The sequence below is a fragment of the Mesocricetus auratus genome, unplaced genomic scaffold, assembly GCF_017639785.1.
Source record: "Mesocricetus auratus isolate SY011 unplaced genomic scaffold, BCM_Maur_2.0 Super-Scaffold_100021, whole genome shotgun sequence".
In the NCBI taxonomy this organism is placed as follows: Eukaryota; Metazoa; Chordata; class Mammalia; order Rodentia; family Cricetidae; genus Mesocricetus; species Mesocricetus auratus.
The window spans coordinates 10,409,467-10,433,516 of NW_024429202.1; the positions used below are offsets into that span (position 1 = coordinate 10,409,467).

Sequence of the window (24,050 nt, forward strand, 5' to 3'; positions counted from 1 at the left end):
AAAAAAGGTAATTCCCGTTTTCATTATGAACTCCAGGGTGCATAATAATAATTCTGTCATAGAGGAAAAGAAAACCTGAAGCTTTTTAGAAATGTGAATTTGCCTGTGTCCAGCTGAAAACTTTAATGGGCTTGATTAAAATCAGATCCATCTGATTTGAAAGCTCAGGTTTTGAAGAATGGTTTCCATTCTCTGCTGTGGAAAGTGTCCAGAGCCACAGTTTTGGAAACAGATGTGAGCTATAAGCTACTTGATTGATAATGTGACCTGGGTAGACAGCGTACTGTCCTTAAGCCTTGACCTTCACCTATGCCGTAGTGATAAACCCTTCTTGGTAGGTTAAATTGGGAAGAGGGATCTGCAGAGATGGCCATCTTTCAGAGGGCACTGGTTTGGTTCCATAGGGTATCCACGGGGCGGCCCACATGTCCGTAACTCCAATCCACAGAACCCAGTGCCCTCTTCTGGCCTCTGTGGGCACTGCATGCACACGGTGCAGGGACATACATGCAGGCAAGGCACTACTGCACATAAATCTTTTAAAAACCTTTATAAAGAGTAGAAGCAAAGATTTACCTACAACATAAATGCTCAAAATGTGTGAATCACTACTCCCTCCTCTGAGAAATGCCCAGTGTGCTAATTCATTTTTAAAACTGTAGCTCATTAGATGTTTTTCTCTTTTGAGCCTCTGCGTACACCATAAACTATTTTTTAAAAAGTATCCTTGAATAAAAAATCTTTTGAGCCCCCAAATGGTTAATGTCTAAAATAAAAAGGTAGCCGGGCGGTGGTGGCGCACGCCTTTAATCCCAGCACTCGGGAGGCAGAGGCAGGCGGATCTCTGTCTGGGTTCGAGGCCGGGCTGGACCAACAGCCTCCAATACAGAGAAACCCTGTCTCGTAAAACTAAAAATATAAAATAAAATAAAAAGGTATGTCCAATGTGAACAGGCTGAAAGTGTATGTATAGGAATATCTTTGGCCCCTATCTTGGGAACAGTGAGAATTAATTAAGCACCTTAAAAATTGGGCATGGTGACACTCTGGAGACAAAGACAGGCAGATCTCGGAGTTGAGAGCAAGCCTGGTCTACATGGAGAGTTCCAGGCCAGTCAGGGATACACAGTGAAACCCTGTCTTGAAAACACAAAAGCATCGTCAACAACAACAAATCCCAGTAGTGGGAATGGAGAGGAAGTTGCATTACGAAATGAGCAAGAGGGCAGAGAGCTTCGGCACTTAAGAGCGCATGCTGATCTTGCAGAAGACCAAGTTGGGTTCTCAGCAGTCATGTGAGGCAGCTTACAACTGTCTGTAACTCCAGTTCCATGAAATGCAGTGTCCTCTTCTGGCAAGTGGCAGGTGTGCGCGCACACACACACACACACACACACACACATACACACACACAGAGTAGCTGAAGGAAAACATGGCTTGTTCTTGGGCTAAATGTTATAGATAGTTTGGCTGACAGAAATATAAATGATCAGGAAGAAAAGAAGGCACATTATGGCCAGATGACAAACGCCTTCAGTTTTATGTTAAGGAATTTTATCTATTTAAAGACTTGATGTGAATGGCTACTGGGGAGGTGATGTCTAATTCTCCATTTGAGAGACTGTGAACCACAAAGCCCTAAATGATGGCAAATCAGAACATGGTCACCTACTAACTGGGCAGGAGAGGGATCAAGCCATAGCCAGGCTTACAGATTGTCCCCACATACTAAGCCAAGCCACACACTGAAGCTTCTGTAGAAGTAACTGGGTGCTTAAACCAGAATATGACCTTAACTGTCGGACAGCCTAAGTTTCTGTAGCCCCCAGGAAACCAACTCATTTTCCGTGATTCGCAAATGTGTATGTGTATATATACGCATACCTTTGAAGGGCTGGGGAGATGAAGCAGTGACAGAAGCATTTGCTGAGCAGGTTTAGGTCTGAATTTGAAACCCTAGAGCCCAGGAAAGGTCAGGGGCAGAAGGACCTGTCTGCAATCCTGGTGTTCCTCAATAAGATAGGTGTCAGGGACAGGAGAGTCCCTGGCAGTTGGAGGCAGTTAACGTATGCGCACCAGAGGAGGAAGAGAACTTAACCAACAAGGTGGAAGGCAGGGTCTGACGCCCGAGGTTGTCTTCTAACCTCCATGACAAGTACCCACGTGCAGCGCACACATGAACACATACCCGCAGCACCCCACATGCACGCACATAGTACATGTAACATGTTATAAGATCTCTTTGAAAACTTCCACTTAATTGTTAATCAGACGGCAGTATTAGATCATATAAATTTAACCATCCCAAGTTGGCTGAGGATTTTGAATGTTTCCTTTGCCTCCTCCACAGTCTTTGGGTAAATAGCTACTGTTGTCTGGGGGATCCCTGGCCTGCTTCATACAGCCTAACACCCACAGTGTCTCCATTCAGTAAACAGAACACATCAGAGACTAAAGGATTCAAAACCCAAAGCACCAACTTTCTTGACTCTCATGGCCCAGATATTCTAAAGACCCCACCCACATCGCATTTCACCATTAGCTGAAATTGGGTACTATCGCCAATCCTGCATCAGGACAATGACTTTATGACCAGATTAATGTAAGTTTCTTACCTCAGCCAAAAGTCATAGAAATGCTACCAGATTCCACACAGACTCTCACACAACTCAAACTCAACTCTGCTGCTCAGTACAGAAAACCAAAGACAGGATCATCTGTTTTTATTGTAAGTTCGAAACCCTTGTGTCATTTACAACAGATTTTCACTGCCATGGTTCCCATCAATAGACTTTTCTGTAAGTCTAAGATGAAAGCAGCTTTTCATTTGACATGAAGGACCGGCTGTGTGAAAACATGACCTAGACTGGTGATGATTTTATATGCTCTACTTTATGTTCTTTACATTTACATGAAAAAAAAACCTTAGTCCATTCATTCCATAGTACAGTGTACACTTAAAATGGGTCATTTGGGTAAATACATTAAGATCTGCATCTCTCTCTCTCTCTCTCTCTCTCTCTCTCTCTCACACACACACACACACACACACACACTGTCACTCTCAATTTCAAAAGAAAACTGTGTAACCAGCTCTTCTAATTCTGGGTGTGTGATCCTGGAGAGCTCTGCAGAGTCGGGGACAGGGTGACTACATCAGAGGGTGGCCCAGGGATCAGATTCTTGTCATTTCCTTCCACCAGAGAGTCCCACTGATTGAAGTCTTTATGAAGCCCTGTAATAACAATAATAATGATGATGATGATGATGATGATGATGATGATGATGATGATGATGTCAGGAATATCAAACAGTTGGGTGCCACTAGGCGGCACCATAGAGTCACAAATTCTAGGTCTTCTGTCCCAGGTCTCCAGATTGCATTAGCACACGCAGAACCTCCTGAGAGGCTTAGAGATAAGTAAACTGCTGTCAGTCATGCAGATTTACCCTGGCTCCGTAGAAGGTTCAACAAGTACTTATATATGTTATACACATACACGCATAGTGAAGAGTGCAAGGTAGTACAGCTCACTTTTCGAGATGTTTCTTTTTAAATTAATTTACTGCTCTGTCTACTAAAAGCTAAATGGAAACAGCTACAATAAGACTAAGATGGGCTGAGTATAAAATGGCTTTGCCCTGAGAACCAAGCCACTGGAGTCACAGAGGAAGGCTGTTTCTTACCTAAATGCCTCTGCAGGAAAGCTAAGGAAGCTTTGTTGGTGAGGTCGATGGCTACACAGGAGTCTATTTCTCCTTTTAACGTTAGCTTGGTTCCAATGATTTTACCAGTTACAAAAGTAAAGTCCGCAAAATTCTGGTGCACTGAGCCCCTAGAAGAGAAAGGTATCTATAACTCATGTTGCTGGAAAAAAGTATTTTATTTTATTATTATTATTTTTACAAAAGTACATAAACAATTCTGGCCAAGGTAGACAATTCTCTGCAAAACAAGGGAACAGGGTGTGGAATCTGATAATTCTTTACGTATATGAGGGTCAGAAGATGTTCATTTGGGGATCCTAAAATACAATTCCTCTTCCTGCTAGGGGAAAAAGCAATGTGCCCTAGTGTATACTTCTTGCTAGGACAGACACCACAACCAGAAGCAACTTGAGGAGGACAGGGTTTAGCTCGCTTCCAGATGACATCCAGTCCTTCATTGAGGGAGACAAGGCAAGAGCAAGGCAGGAACCTGGGGGCAGGAGCTGATGCAGAGACCGTGGAGGGTGCTGCTTACTAGCTTGCTCTCCATGGTTTGCTCAGTTGTTTTTCTTTAGGAAGCCAGGACCCAGCCAGGTGTCACACCCTACTAGGTGGACTGGCTCCCCCTCCCCCATCAATCATTAATCAAGAAAATGCCTCCAAAGAGAAGCCTACAGGCCAGTCTGACGAGGTAATATCTCATTCGAGGTTCCCTCTTCCCAGGTGACCCGATTTGTATAAAGTTGGCAAAAACTAACGGGCAATCTGTATCTTAATTTTGAAGAAGTAAGTTACAACCTTCCATTAACCAGAATACTTCTGAGAAGATGGGATGCAGTATTTTTTTCTCTCTTTTATTCTTTTTTAGTGAGTGTTCTTTTTAAGTTTTTGAGATCTTACTTGTTTTTAATTTTATGAACTGGGCCCACATACCACATGTACAGAACCCAAGGAAGCCAGAATAAAGCATCCATCTGTCTTCCCTGGAGTTGCAGATGGTTGCGAGCTGCTGTGTGGGTGCTGGGAATATATCTCAGATCCCCCAGCAGAGCAGCCGGTGCTCTTAACCACTGAGCCATCTCTGCATACTACAGAGTGTTGTTTTGTTGTTGTTTAACATAAAACAGGAAAAGTTACCAAAACAATATGTTAAAGAAAAAAGGAGAGGAGAAAAATGTGAAAAGTAACCATCTTTCTCTTTTTTCTTTTCCTTCCTCACTAGTTTACTGATCTGGGTTTATTCTCGAATACTATAACACCGTGATAGTTGGTTTGGGGTGATGCTAGGTGACTGTCAAGAGGTTTGCACATAGAATATGCATACTGGATGAAGGAATGGTTCCCACCAAGGCAGGATGGTGCATGATTTCATCATGTCACAGAGACAGCTCACACTTTAAAAAGTGAGTGGTTACTTCTAGAATTTTCCCCACTAATATTTCCTGACCACAACTGGCCATAGGTAACTAAAACTATGAAAATGGAATCTGGAAAGCCATAGTGGAATTATTCTAGGTACATCTCTCCTGTCTTCTTTTCCCCTCCTGAATTCTTGAAAGTCTTTTTTTAAATACTTATTTTTATTTTCGTGTGTGTGTCCATGTGTGTGCGTGTGCGTGCGTGCGTGCGAGTGTGTGTGTGTGTGTTCACGTACACTTGCTGACAGAGACGAGAAAAGGTCATTGGCTCCCTTGGGGCTGGAGATGCAGGCATTTGTGAGACGTCTGACACGCAAGAGGAGCACTCGCTCTCAACTGCTGGGCATCTCTCTAGCCCCGGTTTGCATAATCTTACTGTGAGTTTAAAACCATATTAGGATGTAAGTATATGGCTTTCACTCAAGGACATTCCCGTAGAGCATGTCGGAACTTATAAAATCTCCCATATATGTTCAGGTGTTCAGGTGAAAGTAGTCAATACCATATTTATCTGCCAATATAAGCACTGTAATTAATAGCATTAAAAACATTTTCACTGAAGTCAGGGGCTAGAAGGATGATGGCTCCGTGGTTAAAAGCACTTGCTGCTCTTGCAGATGATCAGGGTTTGGCTCTCAGCACCCACACAGCAGCTCACAACCGCATGCAACTCCAGTTCCAGGGGATCTGATGACCTCTTCTGGCCTCTGCAGGTACTGCACATACATGGTGCCCAAACTGACAGGCAGGCGAAACACTCACATTCATCACATCAAAAAAGAAAGAGTAAGCTGGTGGTGCTGGCGCACGCCTTTAATCCCAGCATCAGGAGGCAGAGGCAGAGGCAGAGGCAGAGGCAGAGGCAGAGGCAGAGGCAGAGGCAGGCAGATCTCTCTGTACTTGGGCCAGCCTGGTCTACACAGTGAGATCCAGCATAGCCAGGACTACACAAAGAAACTCTGTTTGGGAGGGGAAAAAAAGAAAAAAGAAAGGAAGGAAGGAAAGAAAGGAAGGAAGGAAGTGTACTGGAGGTGACAGACCATATTCTCCATATTAAAAGAAAACTAACAACTACCACGGTCGTCTTTCAACGGCTCCCCAATGGCACACGGCATCCTCTCCACCCAGTTTCAAGTCTGGAGCATCATCATCATCTAGCGCATGCGCACTTACTTGATGGCAATCATTTTCCTTTCCTTGCCAGGCTGGTAGAACCGTTTCATTTTCATGATGTCTTTAGGAGACTGGAATTGTGCAGAGTTGATGAAGAAGAGAGGCTGAGGGATTTGGGAGTACAGCTCCTCACTCACCGGAAACATCCACGGATCAAGGGCGACCCCACATCTGCAGATGTGGTTGACAGTGATGGAGAAAGACCGGTTACAGGCTGGCCCACTGGGACCTTCCTACCACTCGGACTTACTACAAGGATCTCAAGGGAGCCACGGTCGACTTTGTAACACAGCTCACCTGGCATTGCACGATTCTCTTCTATAGGACTCATAACAACAAAGAAGGCTACTTCCTTAAAAGTTTTCCATATTCATTTTTGTCACGGGGCTTTAAAATGCACTCAAATCAGTTGCAATTTCTTCAAAACCGGAAAATAGCAAATTTGCCTTTTCTGTGTTTCAAACATAGTTTTACTTGTTTGAAGCGGGAGATATGTGCAGATTTCCAAAGAAGCCAGCAGATGGCGCCAGATCTCCTGGAGCTGGAGTTGTATGAACTGCCTGACATGGTGCAGGTTCCTGCCTGCTAGATTAGCCTCTCCAGCCTGTTTCCAAAGCCTCCGGTGTTTCACAGTGCGTCTGTTACATCTATTTCATGGTAACAAGGTACCCCAGACACATAGGAATGTATTTAGAGGGTAAAACACATGACACATACCTTGTGAGGTCTTTGGGGACTAGAGAGATGGCTCAGGGGTTAAAAGTCTTTACTGTTCTTGCAAAGGACCATACTAGGCGGCTCACAACTCCTGTAACTCTAGCTCTAGGGGATCTGACACCTCTAACCTCCTTGTTCACCTGCACTCACACGGACACACACACACACACACACGCCATTAAAAATAATGAAAGCAAATTTTAAAAATTTAAAATAGGATTTTCTTCTCGCCACTAAGTTTGGTCCTGTTCCCCAGCCTTTTTGAAAATCCACCCATATGCTACGTAATGACAACAGAGACTGCCCTTACATTACAACAAGTGTCTGAAATGGTCCAGCCCACTCCCTAGACAACTAGTTCCACGTGAGTGTAGGATAAGCCGTGATTCAAGAAAAAATGTTTCTGTATGTTAGAAAATTTGGCTCTTGTCTGACTTTGGCCCAAATAACTATGATTTTAGATTTAGTGTCACCATAAAGACAAGAGAAAAGAAAACATAATGATAAATTTTTGTTTTGTTTTGTTTTTCGAGACAGGGTTTCTCTGTATTGTTTTGGAGACTGTCCTGGAACTCGCTCTGTAGACCAGGCTGGCCTCGAACAAGTTAAAAAAAACAATGTCTTAGGGAAGTTTGTAAAAATGGTGGCAATATTAGCACAAGCATGTCACAGTAAAGACATAAAGCTAAGATTCCGAGTGAACATGTGAAAGCCTTTATAGATAAATAAGGACGATGGGGGATGGATACGGGTGGGATATTGCTTTTAAAATTAGCTTACCAAGCGGCGGGTTTCTTTACCGGCATGTTCTGCACACGTGTTTGGGCTGACCCTCCCTCCAGCCACTCCTTTCCAGCTCCGTTCACCCCCCTCACTTAAACCCACTGCCTTCTGTTACATTCCCCCCCCCCCCCCGCAGCCTCTGCTTTCCGTGCTCATGGGACCCTTTCTAGTTTCTTGGACTCTAGACACACTCACCCCACTGAAGTAAGATGCACACATGAGGGGGACATGAACGCACAAAGAATATGCAAAGAGCTCAAAACAACTAGAGACAAAAGCAGCAACAATGAAAGAAAAAGAACGGGCCAGAATGGGCCAGGCTAAGAGTCCTTTGAAAGGAAAACAAATGGCTAATTAAGTACTCCTTAGCCATCAGGGAAGTGCAGATTAAAACTACTTGGAGAGAGGATCTCATCCCAGCGAATGCCAGCCAGGGCGTGGGGTGATAGGCAGCCTTGTTCACGGTTGGTAGGAGCATGACCTGCTTCATATACTTTGGAAATGAATGTGGAGGCTTCTCAAGAAACTAAAAAGCATAGCGCCACCAAGTGACCCAGCTGTACTATTCCAGGCGTACACCCAAAGGACTGCATATTTCCTACAGAGATGCCTGTGCATCTGTGTGTATCGCTGCTCTAATACAACGGCAAGGGAAAGGTTTCAGCAGCAGAACCAATAAATGGTGTCTGCCTGGGAAAATGTAGACGCTTGATGAAGCAAAGCACGATGGTAAAGCTTGAGCTGGAGAAGTAGCTCACTCAGGGGTTTAAAGCAACTGTTCCTCTGGCCAAGGACATAGTTTCAATTCCCAGCTCCCACATTGCTGCTCACAACTATCTGCGGTTATATTTCCAGGGCATCTGATGCCCTCCCTGACCCTCTTTTGGAACAAAGCAAGCACATACACAAAGACAAAGCATCCATGCATGCAAAATGGAACAGATACAGAGAATAATAAGACGGGTACACCCCAAAGACCCCTTAATCACTAGACTGTCAGAGACATTCTCTCTCCTGTGTTGGCCTGCCCTCTATCCCAGTCACTTTGGTTGTCTTGCTTTGTCTCGTTCTCTTACTTGAATCTCTGATCTTCACTAAGGGCATGGATAACTGTCGCTCCTCCAAAAGAATGTCCAATCACGGCTATTTTATCCCCATCGATAGCATCCTGGGTGGAAAACACAGGATAGTGAGTTACTGTCTCACCTGGTATTAGAGACGTAATTCTGTCTGTCATGCAATCAATATTCACTTCAGGTCTGGTCAAGTACCTTGATTACATAACACAGAGCGTGCTCGAGCACGCGCGCGCACACACACACACACACAATTTGGAAATGTTCAGAGGCAAGCTAAATATAGTGACACATTCCTGTAATCCAGTACTTGAGAGAAAGGAGGATCAGTTCAAAGTCATCTTTGACTACATAGAGTAGCCTGTTAGAAACCAGTAGACTGGAGCCAGTTTAGTAGTATGAGACAGTGTCTCATACTACACACACACACACACACACACACACACACACACACGCACACACACACACAGACACACACACACACACAGACACACACACACACACCAATTAACTTACAACAGTCCCCTACAGACCCACAGGCCAACCCAATGTAGACCATCCCTCACTGAGTCTCTCTTACTAGGTGATTCTAGATTGGGTCAAATTGACAAGCCCAACCATTCATCACAAAGTTTATCGTATACCTTGCGATGCAGCAGAAAAACAGCCAACAAAGAATAATCCAAAATCACAGTCCACTGAAGAAAGAGCTTTGCTAAATGCTCACCTTCAGCTGTCTCACATCAAAATCTGAACCGAGTATGTTCTCTTTCGGGCTTCCATGTCCAATGTCAAGAATTGCACTGAGAGCCTGGGAACATTCTTTCGCTCTTTGCCGCACCTAAAACAATAATTGGAAGCAAATGATAATACAAGATATTGTAACGCCTTAATGTCTGTGTAGGGTTGCCTGTGGGAGATCGGTTAGTTTACACACTGCAAACATCTCAATGAAAAGCTGGAATACAAGCTAGCACTGTGATTGGGGGGGGGGCGGCTCCAGCTAGGTTCAGCTCACCTCTTGCTTGCCTGATGTGTGACTTGCTTGGGTTTCTATTTATTGTATACTAATGATGGGGCCATGTGAACAATGTCCCAGAGAGGATGCCAACAGACCAAAGAGACTATTTCACCAAGTCCCACACCTAGCTGGGTGACCTGGTAAGTTGACTAGGGTCACTTACACATGCGTGTGTGGTGACTCACAAAAGCTATCTCTCCCAAGCAGGAGAACAGTCAGCTGCTTCCCACCTGTGCAGCCTCGGGAGGGACCCTGCCAATCTTGTAGCTCTCTGAGCTTCCTGGAAAGGAAGATTCCATAGTGACGTAGTCTACTTCAGTGAAATGTGTGTGGGTCTACATAGCATGACACATCTAATACACCCAAGATAAAGAAGGAGCCACTGTACTTTATCTTAAGTAATTATTCCAATGACCACGAGAGACAGGTATTGTCATTCACTATTTTGTAACCTATCAAAGCACAAGGTTTACTTGGTCAGGATCTTTCTACTGCCAAGAGATGGGGCTAGCATTCACAGATAGGTGGATTTTAAGGCCTGCACATTTCTTTTGGGGGAATAGTGGGACAGGTCTCACAGTAGCTTTGGATGACCTAGAACTTACTATGTAGACCAAGCTGGTCAAAAACTCACAGAAGTCTGCCTGCATCTGTCTCCTGAGTTCAGGGCAAGCCCTATACATTTGGACTGCTGTATGCAATCTCTCTGAAACCTTTTCAACGATGCTTCTGGGTTTGAAGATCTAGTCTTTTTTCAATATCGATTTTGAGGTTAAAAATCTATATACTTTAACAGAAGAGAATTCTGAATGCCATTGTCATTTCCTAGAGTAGATTTGTTTGTTTTTCTGTGAAACAGACATTTCAATAAAAGGAGTTGTCTCCATTGGAGAGCTTCCGACAGACCTTTAGGTAAGGGGAGAACTGGTAGTTAACATTGATGAACGTCTTCTTTGTGCTATGAAGACCGCAGCACCACTACTCCCACTGGAACGTACCTGCTGTTTCCGAACTTTCTCTGCCTCCTCCTGTTTCACCATTTTCAGGTATAGCCAAGTCCTGTTTTCCGCTTTTGCTGCTGCCTGGTCCTCAAAATAGTAAGATGCTGACGCAGACCCGTCTCTACAACACACACAGATTTAATGACACTCCATTCGTCGGACTGCCTTCCCCAGCTCCGTCCCTGTTCAATTTTCCTCTCATCTGCTGACTTCCCTTTTCCTCTGCTGCTCTACTTTTTCCTTCCACAAATAAAAGAGGACTCCAAGGGAGTACTTGGGCCAGGATCTAATTGTCCATTGTCTAGGGACATGCAAATAACCCCTCCGTTATCACAGTCCTAGAAGGCAGCACTGGGACCATGTTGAAAAGCCATTCTCATGATCTGGGGGCACAACTCAGTGGTAAAGTGTTTGCCTGATACACACAATGTCCTGTTTCTAACCCCCTGCACTGCAAATAATAATAATAATAATAATAATAATAATAGTAATACAACACAAACTCTAAAATCGAACTCCAGCCTTGTCACCTAATAGTTTTAGGTACTTTGAGTAAATTACCTGTAGTACCCCCATTTCTTTCTTTATTTTCTTCTTTTTTTTTTTTTTTGGTTTTACGAGACAGGGTTTCTCTGTATTATTTTGGAGGCTGTCGGTCCAGCCTAGCCTAGAATACACAGAGATCCGCCTGCCTCTGCCTCCCGAGTGCTGGGATTAAAGGCGTGCGCCACCACCACCCAGCTAAGTACCCCCATTTCTATCTTGTGTAAAACGAATAAAACAACCATCACATAGAGTTGTTACAAGTTCTAAAGGACTGGGAGTGTCTGAAATGCTGCAGTTTATCCCATGACAGATTTTAATGCTCTCAGGGCATAACTCTTTTGAAAGTCTTGACAGTGTAGTGCATTCTCTTTTTGTTCTCATCACGTAAACTTTTATAAGTTTATAGAACAGTTATAGGTCAAGTTAAGGACATTAACATGGTTTTTGTTTTGTTTTTGTATTTGACATACGCAAGACCATACCTGTGCTCTACAGCAGCAACTATGAACCCATAAGATGCCAGGCCAATGCCAATAGCAGAGTAAATTGTTCTGGAAAACAAAAGGCAAAAGCATTGCAATTACCAACCATAATTGCAAACCCGAGTCCACTAAGAAAATGAGGAACACGGAGCCCATGGCACCCTGCATCAGCACGTTGTGTGGCTCTGGAGGCACGTGGCAGTGTCTGGAGGTGTTTCATTTCCTCTAGGGAAAGGTTACTGGCATCTAGTGAGCAGATGGACACAGATAAGCATCCTACACTACATAGCATAGGGTCTCTAAAGCGAGCAACCACTTGGTTTAAAATGTCAAGAATTCTGAATTTATGGAGCTCAGAGGTAATGTTCCAGTTATTACATCGTGACTTTCAGAGTTGATGCATATCCACTCTACAGCACACACAGATTGAATTGTTCTCTTTCATTCCTTACCCAACCATGTTCTTCAGCTCCATCCTGGACTCAACTTTCCTCTCATCTGCTGACTTCCCTTTCCCCACAGGAAGTGCTCAGGAAAGTATCTGATTGTCCATTGTCCAGTGACATGCAAAAATACCTTCATTGTCAAAGGCAAATGCGGGGCCAGGTGGAGAAGCCATTCTCATGAGCTAGGGTCACAGCTCAGTGGTAAAGTGATCCGAACTTAAGCTTGGAGTTATTAAGTCTTTGTCATTTATTAGCTATATGATATTTAGATACTCAACTTTGTAATCACGTATGAAATAGAGCTAAAAACAAAGGCTTACATTTAGGATAGAGGAGGTAAGGTTTTCTTTTTTCAAAGACTTAAAAAGTTTTTATTCATGTGTATATATGCACAGGAAGGGATCTGGTCTACTCTGTAGACTTGAAGCCTTGCCTACTGCGGGTCAGAGGAGCTACTTCCAGCTCCATGAGAAAGACATGTCAACCCTGCTGTAGCAGTCATGGACAATGTGCAAGGTGAGTGCATGGAGCTCTGCTCCAAGACAGCTTTTATATAGAAGGCTGGCTAGACTTGGTTCTTGAGTTGCCATTTGCCAATCGCTACTGCAGCCGAAATCAAATACTTCTCTAGACTATGACTACAGAGCTGAAGATAGATACAGCCCAACTTTCCGCCAGTCCCACAGTCAGTTCTTAGGGAACCCCAAGTGTCCAGCATGGACCAACATTACATGCTGAAATCTGATTTATTTTTTTTAAAAAAACAGATCTGGTCAGGGATGGCTTGGAATTAAAGCTGTCTGGTCTCCCAAGCATTACCTGAAGGCTCCAAGACCATGAGAAAAGACAATTAGTGGATATTTTTCACCAGTCCTGAGAGGAGAATTCCAGCTTGCAGGCGTTGTCTTTGAACCTAGATAATAGTGGGAGGAAAATCAATGTTTCCTCTGGCTGATTATTGCTAGCTAATAAAGATATACCTTCTGGGCACAAACCCCAACCCATGGAGTCTTAACTATGATTTTATAAGTTAGTACACTCATTTCAAAAGCCAGATACTAGATACTCACCAACCAGGGACTCCAGTGTGCCTTCCCCCATGAGGGCATCAATTACTGGTCAGTGCTCACTGCCACTGACCTCACAGGGGGAAATTTTCCTGCTTACAGGCATATTCTGGAAGGACACTGCTTGTTTCTGTTTTGAGGGTGGGAGATAATGCTGAACATTTAATTTAAAACTAACCACCCAGGAAATCTTAGATCATTGTGCTGAGAGCCAGGATCTGAGAACCAGAGACTACTCTCAGGAAGCATCATAGTCCAGCAAAAGATGGAGAGATGGTGAATTCACACACCAGAGGGAGCTTTTCATGGGACTGCCTCTGCCTTGGGCATGGTCCTTGGCAAAATGGTGGGAACGATTATAATCTTAAACACTTTGAATAAAATTTGTATCTAACCAGGTTTTATGTATAAGGTATCCATTTTTATGTATAAAGTACCGTAAAGAGCCCAAAGCTGGAAAATATCACCTCCCTTCCGTAGATGTTTTTTCATCATTTCTGTCATGGTCATTTCAATGTCATTTTCTTATCATAAATAAGTATATGGTCATGAAGACTGAAGGTAGTGGTTGCTATGGGAGCGGCTTATAAATTACTCCATGCTATACAGTAGTATTTTCTAGTTTAGGCTATTTTCCTACTTTAAAGCAATGTCTATGAAAACCTGAAGATAATCTTAAAGAGAATTCCCAAAGCTGAAAAATTTGAAGGTGTAATTAACATCAGCTCAAATTTTCACCCAATCTAACAAATGTTCGTGACTTCTGTCTTGCTTGGTATAATGCAGACATATTAAGTAATAACTGCCTCAGACTGTAGGACAGAAGTGGGTCCTTTGGGGTGGGGGTTGGGCATGAACTGAGATATTTTATGATAAGTGGGACATTGCCTGGGCTTGGCTGCTATTTTCCCATGTTTTTCTGACACAAAATGCACAGGCAATGGTCCCACCAGACAATATGCTACTCTGACCACATTGTGGTTTCCACCACAGGATGTAAGAAAGGAAACTGAGGATCAGGCATAAGAAGATATCAAGACAAATATGTCATTCCATCCCATCCCATTCCAATAAGAATGCTTAAAATGACAAAGATCCCTCAGCGTTGCCTACTCCCTTAGGAAATCCTATCTTTCTGTATAGGGAGATCACGCACCTGATAAAGTGTCTGCCTTGCATATGGTAGTATAAGAATACCAGCTACATAGCTGTAATCCCAGTGTTTCATAGGCTGAGAAGGAGGGTCCCTGGGACTTGCTGATATGTCAGCCTAACCTAAATGGCAAGCCCCAGACTATAGAGGTCTCCTGTCTCAAAAAAGGTGGACTGTGTTTCAGAGAAATATCACCTCAAGCTGTCCTCTGGCCTTCACATGAATTAACACTCATGTGCAGAAGAACACACAACACACACACAGTTTAAAAAAAGAGAAGAAATCCCATCCTTGACATCTTAGAAGAAAATCAACCTTAGTTTTCTTACTACTTGTAACTTTTGTTTCTTATATACACTTACACATATATACACATACACATACATACACACACACATATATATATACACACATATATATACATATATATAAAACTTTAGAACAGGACCAACAGAAATCTTACCATATAAGAAGTGCAAAATGTTGCCTACAAATTGAGGTGTTCCAATAAATTTACTAAGACCAAAAAAATACTCTTTGTTTGGGATCCAAACTGTGTCAAGGTGGTCTTGATCTTGAGCTGGGTAATACAATCGCAAGAAGGCACTCTGGTGGGTAAAGAAAGGCGCATCTCTCAGTCAAACACAGTCCAAGTGCAGTACTGTGAATCTTTGTATTACCAGGGCCCAAATCCCGTTCTTCCCTTAAGATACCCAGGGAAGTGTTTAAGCTCCCAAGTCCTTGAAGATAAAGATAAATGACCCAGTGGCTGATATTGGGGCTCAAATTTCAAGCTGAAAATCAGAAAAGCAAAGCAGTTGGTCACTAGCTTTCACTCAGACTTAAACGTGATCCTGGCTCCTCGAAACCTCAGACTGCTGCATCTCTTCAGCGTGGCTGGAGAATTCTAAGACTTCAATGTCTTCCTGTCCTCAACGTGGCTGGAGAATGAATTCCTGATACCGACTACTGAAGACCCTTCTCCTGTCTTTTATACCCTCTAGTGCTGGGGTTAAATGTGTGTGATCCCAGGTGCTGAGATCATCTTTGTGTGAGCTGTTTCTCTTTAGGACTGGATCAATCTTGTGTAGTTCTCGGTGGCCTTGGATGCAAAGAGACCTGTCTATCTCTTAATCCTGAGTCCTAGGATTAAAGGTATGTACCACTACCTCCTAACATCTGACTGCTGGGATTAAAAGTGTGTATCACCACTGCCTGATCTCTATAGCTTGAGGCTGACTTTGCTTTCTGAATCCTCAGGCAAGCTTTAATAAGTCATAAATTATATATCGCCACACTGAAGATAACCACAAAAGAGGAGAAGAGAATAACCATGCTTTGACTAGAAGAAAAATCTGAGCAAAAATAAGATTCACCAGTAAATTAACCAGGAGTCAACAAACAACTGGAGAATGACACAAGTAGCAAAAAGTGTTGCAACAGGAATAGCCAATTAGTCATCCTCAGGTGACTGTGGGATCAAGTTTCTACCTGTGCTAGAGAGCAAGGGCCAGACCTTAGGATTTAAAGTTGAGGGGAAGTAAGACATTACCTCATTAGCATACCCGAACATCAGATCTGTACAGCCGACAGGGTAGGATCCATTTCCTTTGGGGATATGACTATGGCCAGGGCCAGCAGCAGACATCACCGATTGTATCTTATGGAACCATGCTGTAAAATAGGTTCATGTTATGTAAACACATGGCGGTAACCCGATCCACCTCAGACTTAAGTCCTGTGCTCATAGTTTCTGGCTGTGTGTGTACATCGGCTGTCTTCTTCAATCTCGTTTTTTGAAGACAGAATCCTCACTGAAGCTGAAACTCACTAGTGGGATAAGGTAACAGGCCAATGAACACCACAAATTCAACTGTTTCTACCTCTGCAGCACTGGGGGTTATAGACATATATACCCAGATGTTACATGGGTGCTGTCTGAGCGCTGATTTTCATATTTGTGTGACAGGCACATTACTGACTCATTTCCCAAGCATCCTCTCATTTCTCACCCTACTCCAGGGTCTGCTTTGTATAAACCGTGTATGGCACTTTTGGGAATAAAAAGATGGAGGTAGACAGACGTCTTCTAATTAGTGTTTGTTCTCTCTCTCTTTCTCTCTGTCTCTGTCTCTGTCTCTGTCTCTCTCTCTCTCTCTCTCTCTCTCTCTGTGTGTGTGTGTGTGTGTGTGTAGACAAAGTTTCTCTGTGTAGACCAAGCTGGCTTCAAACTCACAAATATCTGCCTGCCTCTGCCTCCCCAGTGCTGGGATTAAAGTTGTGCGCCACTATGCCCCGAATGTGTACATTTCTATACTTCTGGACCTGACATCTTTCCACAGCAATATCAAAGCCAATGGCCCAAGATGAGACTAAACAACAATCTCCCAATTCCTTTTTCTCCCTCTGCAACTGCCCAGCTCCATCCCGAACCTCAGAAGTCTCTATCTTGTTCATTTCAGGCCAGAATCCTGCAAGTCAAACAAATCTTTACACAGTCTCTATGATTTGTTCTTAATTTAGAATTCTCCCTGATCCCAGACACAATCATTTCTTCTTCAGGATCAAACATTCCTCATGTGTGGATACTATGTGATGGCATGAATGAGGACAGCTACCCAAATGAGCTACTGTTCCGGCCCCATTCACTAGTCTAAATACAGCCTCTGGTGAACGAGGTCCAATACAATTTTGTGAGAAGGAAGGAACTAAGGTGAAACACCACCAACCCTTCTTGCCCATCATATATGTTCTTTGACCCATCCACTCTTCAATTTCCTTTTCTCTCTGCAGCCCAAATGCTTCCATATACCTGCAACTGCCCTCCTTTCAAAACCATAGTCAAATTCATGCTTTACTTCTAGATGTTGGGTCCATGGACTGGAGAGATGGTTCAGAGGTTAAGAGCACTGTCTGCTCTTCCAGAGGTCCTGAGTTCAATTCCCAGCACCCACATGGTGGCTCACAACGATCTGTAATAAGATCTGACAGCTTCTTCTAGCATACAGGTATACATGCAGAACACTCATACAACAAATATAATAAAATTTTAAAAAATTACTGTTGGCTCCAAATAACAAATCCAGACTCCTATTTTTCTTTATACATCGAGCTTGCCCCCAACATCTATGTTTCTGAACTGTGGGTGCTAGTTCCTCTGCGGCACGCTGTGTTTTGTACTGCACTGGCTCTGCCAAACACCCAGAGCTATGCGAAGTGTGGCACCGCCTTGTTATCCTGAAGATTGCTCAGCAGCAAGGCTTTGAGTCTTGGAAGCAATCTTATGCACACCCTCCACTGATGACTCACATGTGAGGCACCAGCCAGTAATGAAGGCTTTCAATACACAAGGCCTCCTACACAAAGGTGATGCTCAGGCCAGCATCATGGGCATCACCCAGAGCTTAGAAATTCAGATCCCAGTCCTCACTCCAATTCGACTGAATCAAAAAGATTCAAAGTAGACTGACTCAAAGAAACGCGGTGTCTCGGTCCAGATCTCTTGGCCGGCTGCACGCATACAGCAATTATAGGAGGCAATTTCAAGAAAGACAGAGGGTAGAGTGAAGCCCAGTGTTGGATCCAAGCGGTCCTGTTTCACATACCAACGATGGTGCTCTAGCCTAAGCAATTTAGCTCCTCTCTCTGGTGCCCATCGGTAAAGTGGGAGGGAGGAAAAGGCCCTTAACCAGCCTCAGGACAGCTGTACAGATGAAATGAGTATATTGAACACGTGCCTGACACTGACTGTAGCATGTTACTGGAGGCCAAATGTCCTTATTTCTTCCCTTCTGCAAGCTGGTTAATTCTCACAATTCAAAAGATGGGCAGTCTTGGACGGGTTTAGTAGATCTATACCAGGTTTCCACTCTCCTTCAGGATACATTCAAAAATCGGGGCGTTTCCCTGAATACTTTTCTATTTTTTCACTTTACCACCTTATTGGTGAACATTCTGGGGCTTTTTTAGAATTACAAAAGGTTCTTCCTCTCCCGTGTTGTTATCTGTAAAGTCAGGCTTGGTGTAATTGGGAGGCGATAAGTTTAGAGTCATAGGATAGGGGACACCTTCTGCCTTTCTTTCTGTGATGAGCAGCTAGTGTGCCGCTCTGTCCCCACCCAAAGGCAGCCATGGCGGGGGCTAGACCAGTGAAGAAACCACTGGCTCTCACAGCTCAGTGAGGAGTCCCAGAGGACTCTTAGCTGCTTTGGAGACCCTACCTAGCAACAGAGTTCCACAGCCCACAACTGAGATCTTAATTCCACTGAAACCATGGAAACCTCTTCAAATAACCTGTGGTTCTCTAAAACCTTCTCTCCTTTAGGCTCCTCACCCAGAATCTAGGAGTCCCAGGTACTACACTGGGTGCAGAAAAAAGTGGGTGCCTTAACAGCTTGCACATCCCATGAGCCTGCATCTCCATCTCTCCAAATATCTGACGTCATCACAAGGAAGAAGAGATGTCAGGACAACCTCATCTTGGATGCTTGCGAACCAGAGTTTATCTTTTCCCAATCCTCTCCAACTTTATTTAAATGGGAACTCTGGACCTATAAAATGCCTCTTGGTATATTACTTTTGGTATTCAAATATTCCTGAGTCTTAAGATGTATCCATTCTAGAAAAGCTGCATTTGATTTTATATTTTCATTATGCCTCATCAGCATGTGCTGTATCTCTAGCCCATCTGACAGCACGTGCCTGTAATACCAGTGCTTGCAAAGGGAGCGGGACAAATAATTCAAGGCCATCATTCGCTACACAGTGAGTCAGGGCTCAGACTGGGCTACATAAAGCTGTCTCAAACAGCCCAAAGAAAGGTTTGGGGAGACGATTTAATGTGTAAGAGTGCCTGCCGCACAAGCATGATGACCACCTGGGTTTAAATCTGCAGCACCCCAGAAAAAATTAGGCATGGCTTCTGGGACCTGAAACCCTAGTCCTGTGGTAGGTAGAGACAGGAAGATCTCTGAGTTCAGTGTGAGACCCTGCCTCAAGGGAATAAGGTGGAAAGTGACAGGACAGGACACTGGGCATTTTCCTCCGACTTCAGCCTGTTTATACAGGTGTGGATGCGCACAGACACACATGTACTCAGAAACACACGCAAACGTAAATCATAACCTGAATAGCCTATATTTTTCTTTTGCATTCCTTTAACAAGAAATTAATCATCTATTGTTTTAATCTATTAATTATAGATTTGAAAGCATTCATGAGTCCACTTCTGAGCATGTAGAATGGCTGTGGCATTGGGCTAACACAAGTCCCAGGAAGACGAATAACTAATAACCCTGTCTTCAAGGAACAGATTTCTAGTGATGTGTAAAGAGGACAGAAAACAGGTCTTCAAATTCTCACCCTGCACCAATTAGAGTAAATGCTGTAAAATATATAATAGTTGGCCCATCGTGTGACATGTTTTCAATCCCTGAAACTGACACTTGGAAAGATTAATTCCATTTTAAGTAGATCACAGGTTCCCTGATGACAAGCTCCGCACCTTAGTCACAGCTGTATACATAGTGCCTCCACTTCCTGGGAAGCGTTGAGGGATGAATGGACCTCTGAGGTATTAGTCAATTACCTGCACAAACACCAATATAAGGCACAGTCCTTTTCCTATTGATTCAACCATTTCCCCAATTACCAAGTAGGGCAAAGTTTATATGGACAACACGGAGTTATGCAAGCCCTTTTGTCGATGCCGTGGAAAGAGTTGTCCAACCAGCTCAAGTAATTAGATCAGAGTGAGCACACGTACTTAGGTATAGAGATTTGTGGGTGTAGAGAGTATGACATCATTCTCTAGATACCTCCTGCTGTGCTCTCCACAGGACACAGATTGAAACACGTTTGTGTCGCGGTTCTTTAAGATAAACAGGCATTCGCGATGCTCCAGAAGCAATGTCCTTGTAGGATAGGTCCCTTTTGGTGTGGTGACATGAGATGTACTTGTCCCCTAGCTACTCTTCCTAGTGTGGTCTAAACCTTCCTCCTCTTTTCTCCCCTACTTAACACAACTGAAGAGAGAAAGTGACCATGTCCATTCTCCTCTAGAACGCCAGGCACCTACCTGCCTCCAGGTCTCCTCAGCCTTAGAAACAGCCCTGTCCCTTTGGACCTCAGGAGTCCAGACTGTTAACCTTCTCACACACCTTTCCACCTCCCCAGGCCTAAGCTTGCTTGCCAAGACACAGACAGGGTTGGAGACTGCCTTCTAAATGCCAAAGCAAGTGTGCTCCTGCACCTGGCAGGAGTTGAGTAGGGGCAGTGAAAGAGGGGAGGGGGAGGTGTTTGGGGCATTTTCCATGCTCGTAGCAAGCTGACAAGAAAACACGTGTTTTTTCAGCTTGGGCTATAAAGAGAAAAGAGTGAGGCCCCTTCCTGCTTCAGAATGAATATTTCCCTGAATATATTCTCATGACTGTGTGCATGCTCGTGTGTGTGTGTGTGTGTGTGTGTGTGTGTGTGTGTGTGTGTGTGTGTAAGCCCTTGTTAGCATGTGCACTCACATATGCATGCTCAGGTGTATGTGCATATGTGTGCACATGATTGTAGAAGCCAGAGTTCCATGAGCAGTGTCTTTTTATGATCACCCTCCGTATTTGCTTCTTTGAGGCAGGACCTCTCACTGACCCTAAAGCTCTTCAAGCCATCTAGGACGGTTTGCCAGTAAGTTTCAGGGATGGCCCCGTCTCGGCCCACCCCCTCCCACAATACTGCCAACCTCTTACGTCAGTGTTGGGGATCCAAACTCAGGTTCTCAAGCTTGCACAGCAGGCACTGGGTCACCCGGGCTATCTCCCCAGCCCCTGAATGAGCACTTCTTCAAAGGACTTGCTCACACATCAGCACACGCGGCGTCCTGAAGTCACTTGGAGTTTGAAGCCTCTTACCTGACGACCCGAAGTCAAAGGGAGGTGGGTCTTGCCAGTGGAAAGGGCGCACCAGTGGGAGGCAGCAGAAGAGGCAGGAAAGTACATGCAGTTTGCGTGGCACCATCTTGGGAGCTGAGCAGCGGGCTTCAGTCTACGGTTCTTCGGAGCAGGCAGCTCAAAGAAAAGAAAAGGAAAACCACGCAATGAATGTACCGAAGAGGATTTAAGTGGCTGCCAATCAGTGAGGTCCCAGCAATGTTGGGTAGCAATGAAACACACATTTCTTTTCAGAGCTGGCGTTCAGATAGATACTGAAGTAGCAGAATCCCTTATGCTGATGGGTGACAGAGCATAGACATAACATTTTGAGATAGTTAAATATGATTTTCTCTAATTTTATTACAGTGCCATCTGGTTATAAAGAAAAGCGCCAAATCATAACAATTATAACAAATGTGTCCCCATTGTCATTATGCCCCAAGGCATGTCTTGTACAGACGACTAACAGCAGCTAGTGGGCTCTTGACGATGTTTCTGTAACAGTGTCTACTGTGGTTGTAATGCTCCGCTGTAGTTGGTTTTGATGTCGTGAGTGTGTGACCTGTCTAACTACTTGACTTCTGAAGGCTGCTGATATTGGAGAAATATTTCCTAAATCAATAGGTAGATGAAATGATAGAATATCAGAATTGGGGTAGTAAAACTAATATTTTAGTTAGATCCATATGCAAACATCATATTAACAAAATGTACTTTGGGGTGATGGTGGCTCATGTCTTTAATCCCAGCACTTGGGGAGGCAGAGGCAGGCGGATCTCTGTGAGTTTGAAGCCAGCATGGCCTACAAAGTGAGTTCTGGGGCAGCCAGGGTTGTTACACAGAGAAACCCTATCTCGGAAAAACAAACAAAACAAAACAAAACAAAACAAAAGGTTCTCATATCTGTGCAATAATTTCCTGCTTTAATGTGCATCTCTCCAGGCAAGGGACTTAGCTCATCTGGTCGAGTGCTTGCTTAGCATTCCTGAAGCCCTGGGTCCAATCCCCAGCATGGCCTAAACTAGGTTTGGTGACAGATGCCTCCGATCCTAGTACTTGGGCGGTAGAGGCAAGAGAAGTTCAAGGTCATCCTTACCTACATATCAAGTTCAACACCAGCTTGGATGCATGAGACTCTGTCTCAAAAACAAACAAACAAACAAACAAACAAATAACAACTAGAAAGAAAATGTGTATCTTCAGCTTCTGGAGGAGTTGTTGGAAATGGTCCAAGCCACCATTGCCTCTCATTTGAATTTTGGCAATAACTAACTGCCTCTCTGCTTCTGTCCCAGCCCCAAAGTCTAAAGCCAATATAATTACAGATGACTGTACTATGCCTCAGCCACCAAACCTCATTAGCATCATATGTCATAGGGCAAAGTAGCATAATGGCTGTCTTTATACTCAGTGGACTTGAAACCTTACCTCTGTCCTCTCTAACTGCACACCTGTTGACTCTACCCAGGCTTCCCTGCCACCTGCCAAGCACACAGGTATCCTGACCTCCCCACCCTACCCCAAAGTCTGCGCATATTCAAGGCTCTCTGCCTGGACACCCAAATGACTCTCATGTCCAGGTTTTCACCCCTGTGTTACCTTTACAGTGAGTGTTTCCGATTTATTCATTTAAAACGGGACTCCACACTACTTCCCCACACCAGTACAGATCTAATGCCCCATGTACACTTCTCCAATATTTGTTACCAAATGACACACTCTGCATTGTTAGTTTATTATCTTGCTCTAGAAATTCAGCTCTTGCAGTGCAAGAAGTCTGGACTCCATTCCCCACCCCCAACCCCCCTCCCCACTGTCTTCCAAAGTCCTAGAATAGCACCTAGTATACAGGAAGCGACAAATAAATGCCTGCTTAAACAAATAGGAATCCTAGCAGTTTCTGATACACATGGTTTCTAACACACACAAACAAGCCACACAGTCCACGGGAGTGTCAATTTTGCTGACTCTGAAGGAGGCACTAACTAGACAGCGTGGTTATTTTCCCGGAGGTTTAGTACAGAGAGGTGGCATGGACAGCCATCAATCCTGCATGTCCCTATGTTCCATGCACATTCTGGTCTCTCTTATGGTTGGAATCCAGTCTTCACACTAATTCCTGATTAATGGAAACCTGAGAAGAACTGGCCTGAGACACTTGAGGCAATGTGTCTCCTCTCTCCTTTCTTTTTTCCAATACGAAATGTGGAAGTCAAATTATGGTCCAGGAGGCTCCAGCCTGAGACGTCTAGATCCCTAGTCGCTAGGCAGAAAAGAGCTCTTCCAGTGTGTACAGCTTGCCATGGATAAGAAATATGCTGCATAAAAGCATTCTATCTAGAAGTAAATCTAATGAGGATGAGGCTCACCCTTATTATATTTGGAGTGATGTGCTGAGTCCCTTAGAAACGACAGATCACTGATTCTGAGTCCTGAGTGACAGCTAGGGAGTCTTCCAAATCAGCATCATACTTCTCAGCTTACCATCTCCTACAGATAGCCTCTGCTACAGCATATAACTTGCAAACAGCTGGGGAAA

At 44.0% G+C, this 24,050-nt stretch overlaps 1 protein-coding gene across 1 annotated transcript in view; it reads right to left on the reverse strand.

Moving 5' to 3' along the window:
* Positions 1–2,708: 2,708 nt before the first annotated feature.
* Positions 2,709–24,050, reverse strand: part of Pla2g7 (phospholipase A2 group VII) — a 37,394-nt gene continuing 16,052 nt past the window's right edge. Inside the window, exons 2-12 of the mRNA XM_040729308.1 lie at positions 21,491–21,646; positions 16,144–16,265; positions 15,055–15,199; positions 13,191–13,284; positions 11,926–11,994; positions 10,895–11,018; positions 9,603–9,716; positions 8,876–8,967; positions 6,300–6,470; positions 3,688–3,836; positions 2,709–3,235 (exon numbers count right to left, since the gene is read on the reverse strand). Of these exons, the coding sequence (XP_040585242.1) occupies positions 3,099–3,235; positions 3,688–3,836; positions 6,300–6,470; positions 8,876–8,967; positions 9,603–9,716; positions 10,895–11,018; positions 11,926–11,994; positions 13,191–13,284; positions 15,055–15,199; positions 16,144–16,265; positions 21,491–21,596 (1,323 nt within the window). The 5' untranslated portion in view covers positions 21,597–21,646 and the 3' untranslated portion in view covers positions 2,709–3,098. The remainder of the gene's footprint in view (positions 3,236–3,687; positions 3,837–6,299; positions 6,471–8,875; positions 8,968–9,602; positions 9,717–10,894; positions 11,019–11,925; positions 11,995–13,190; positions 13,285–15,054; positions 15,200–16,143; positions 16,266–21,490; positions 21,647–24,050) is intronic.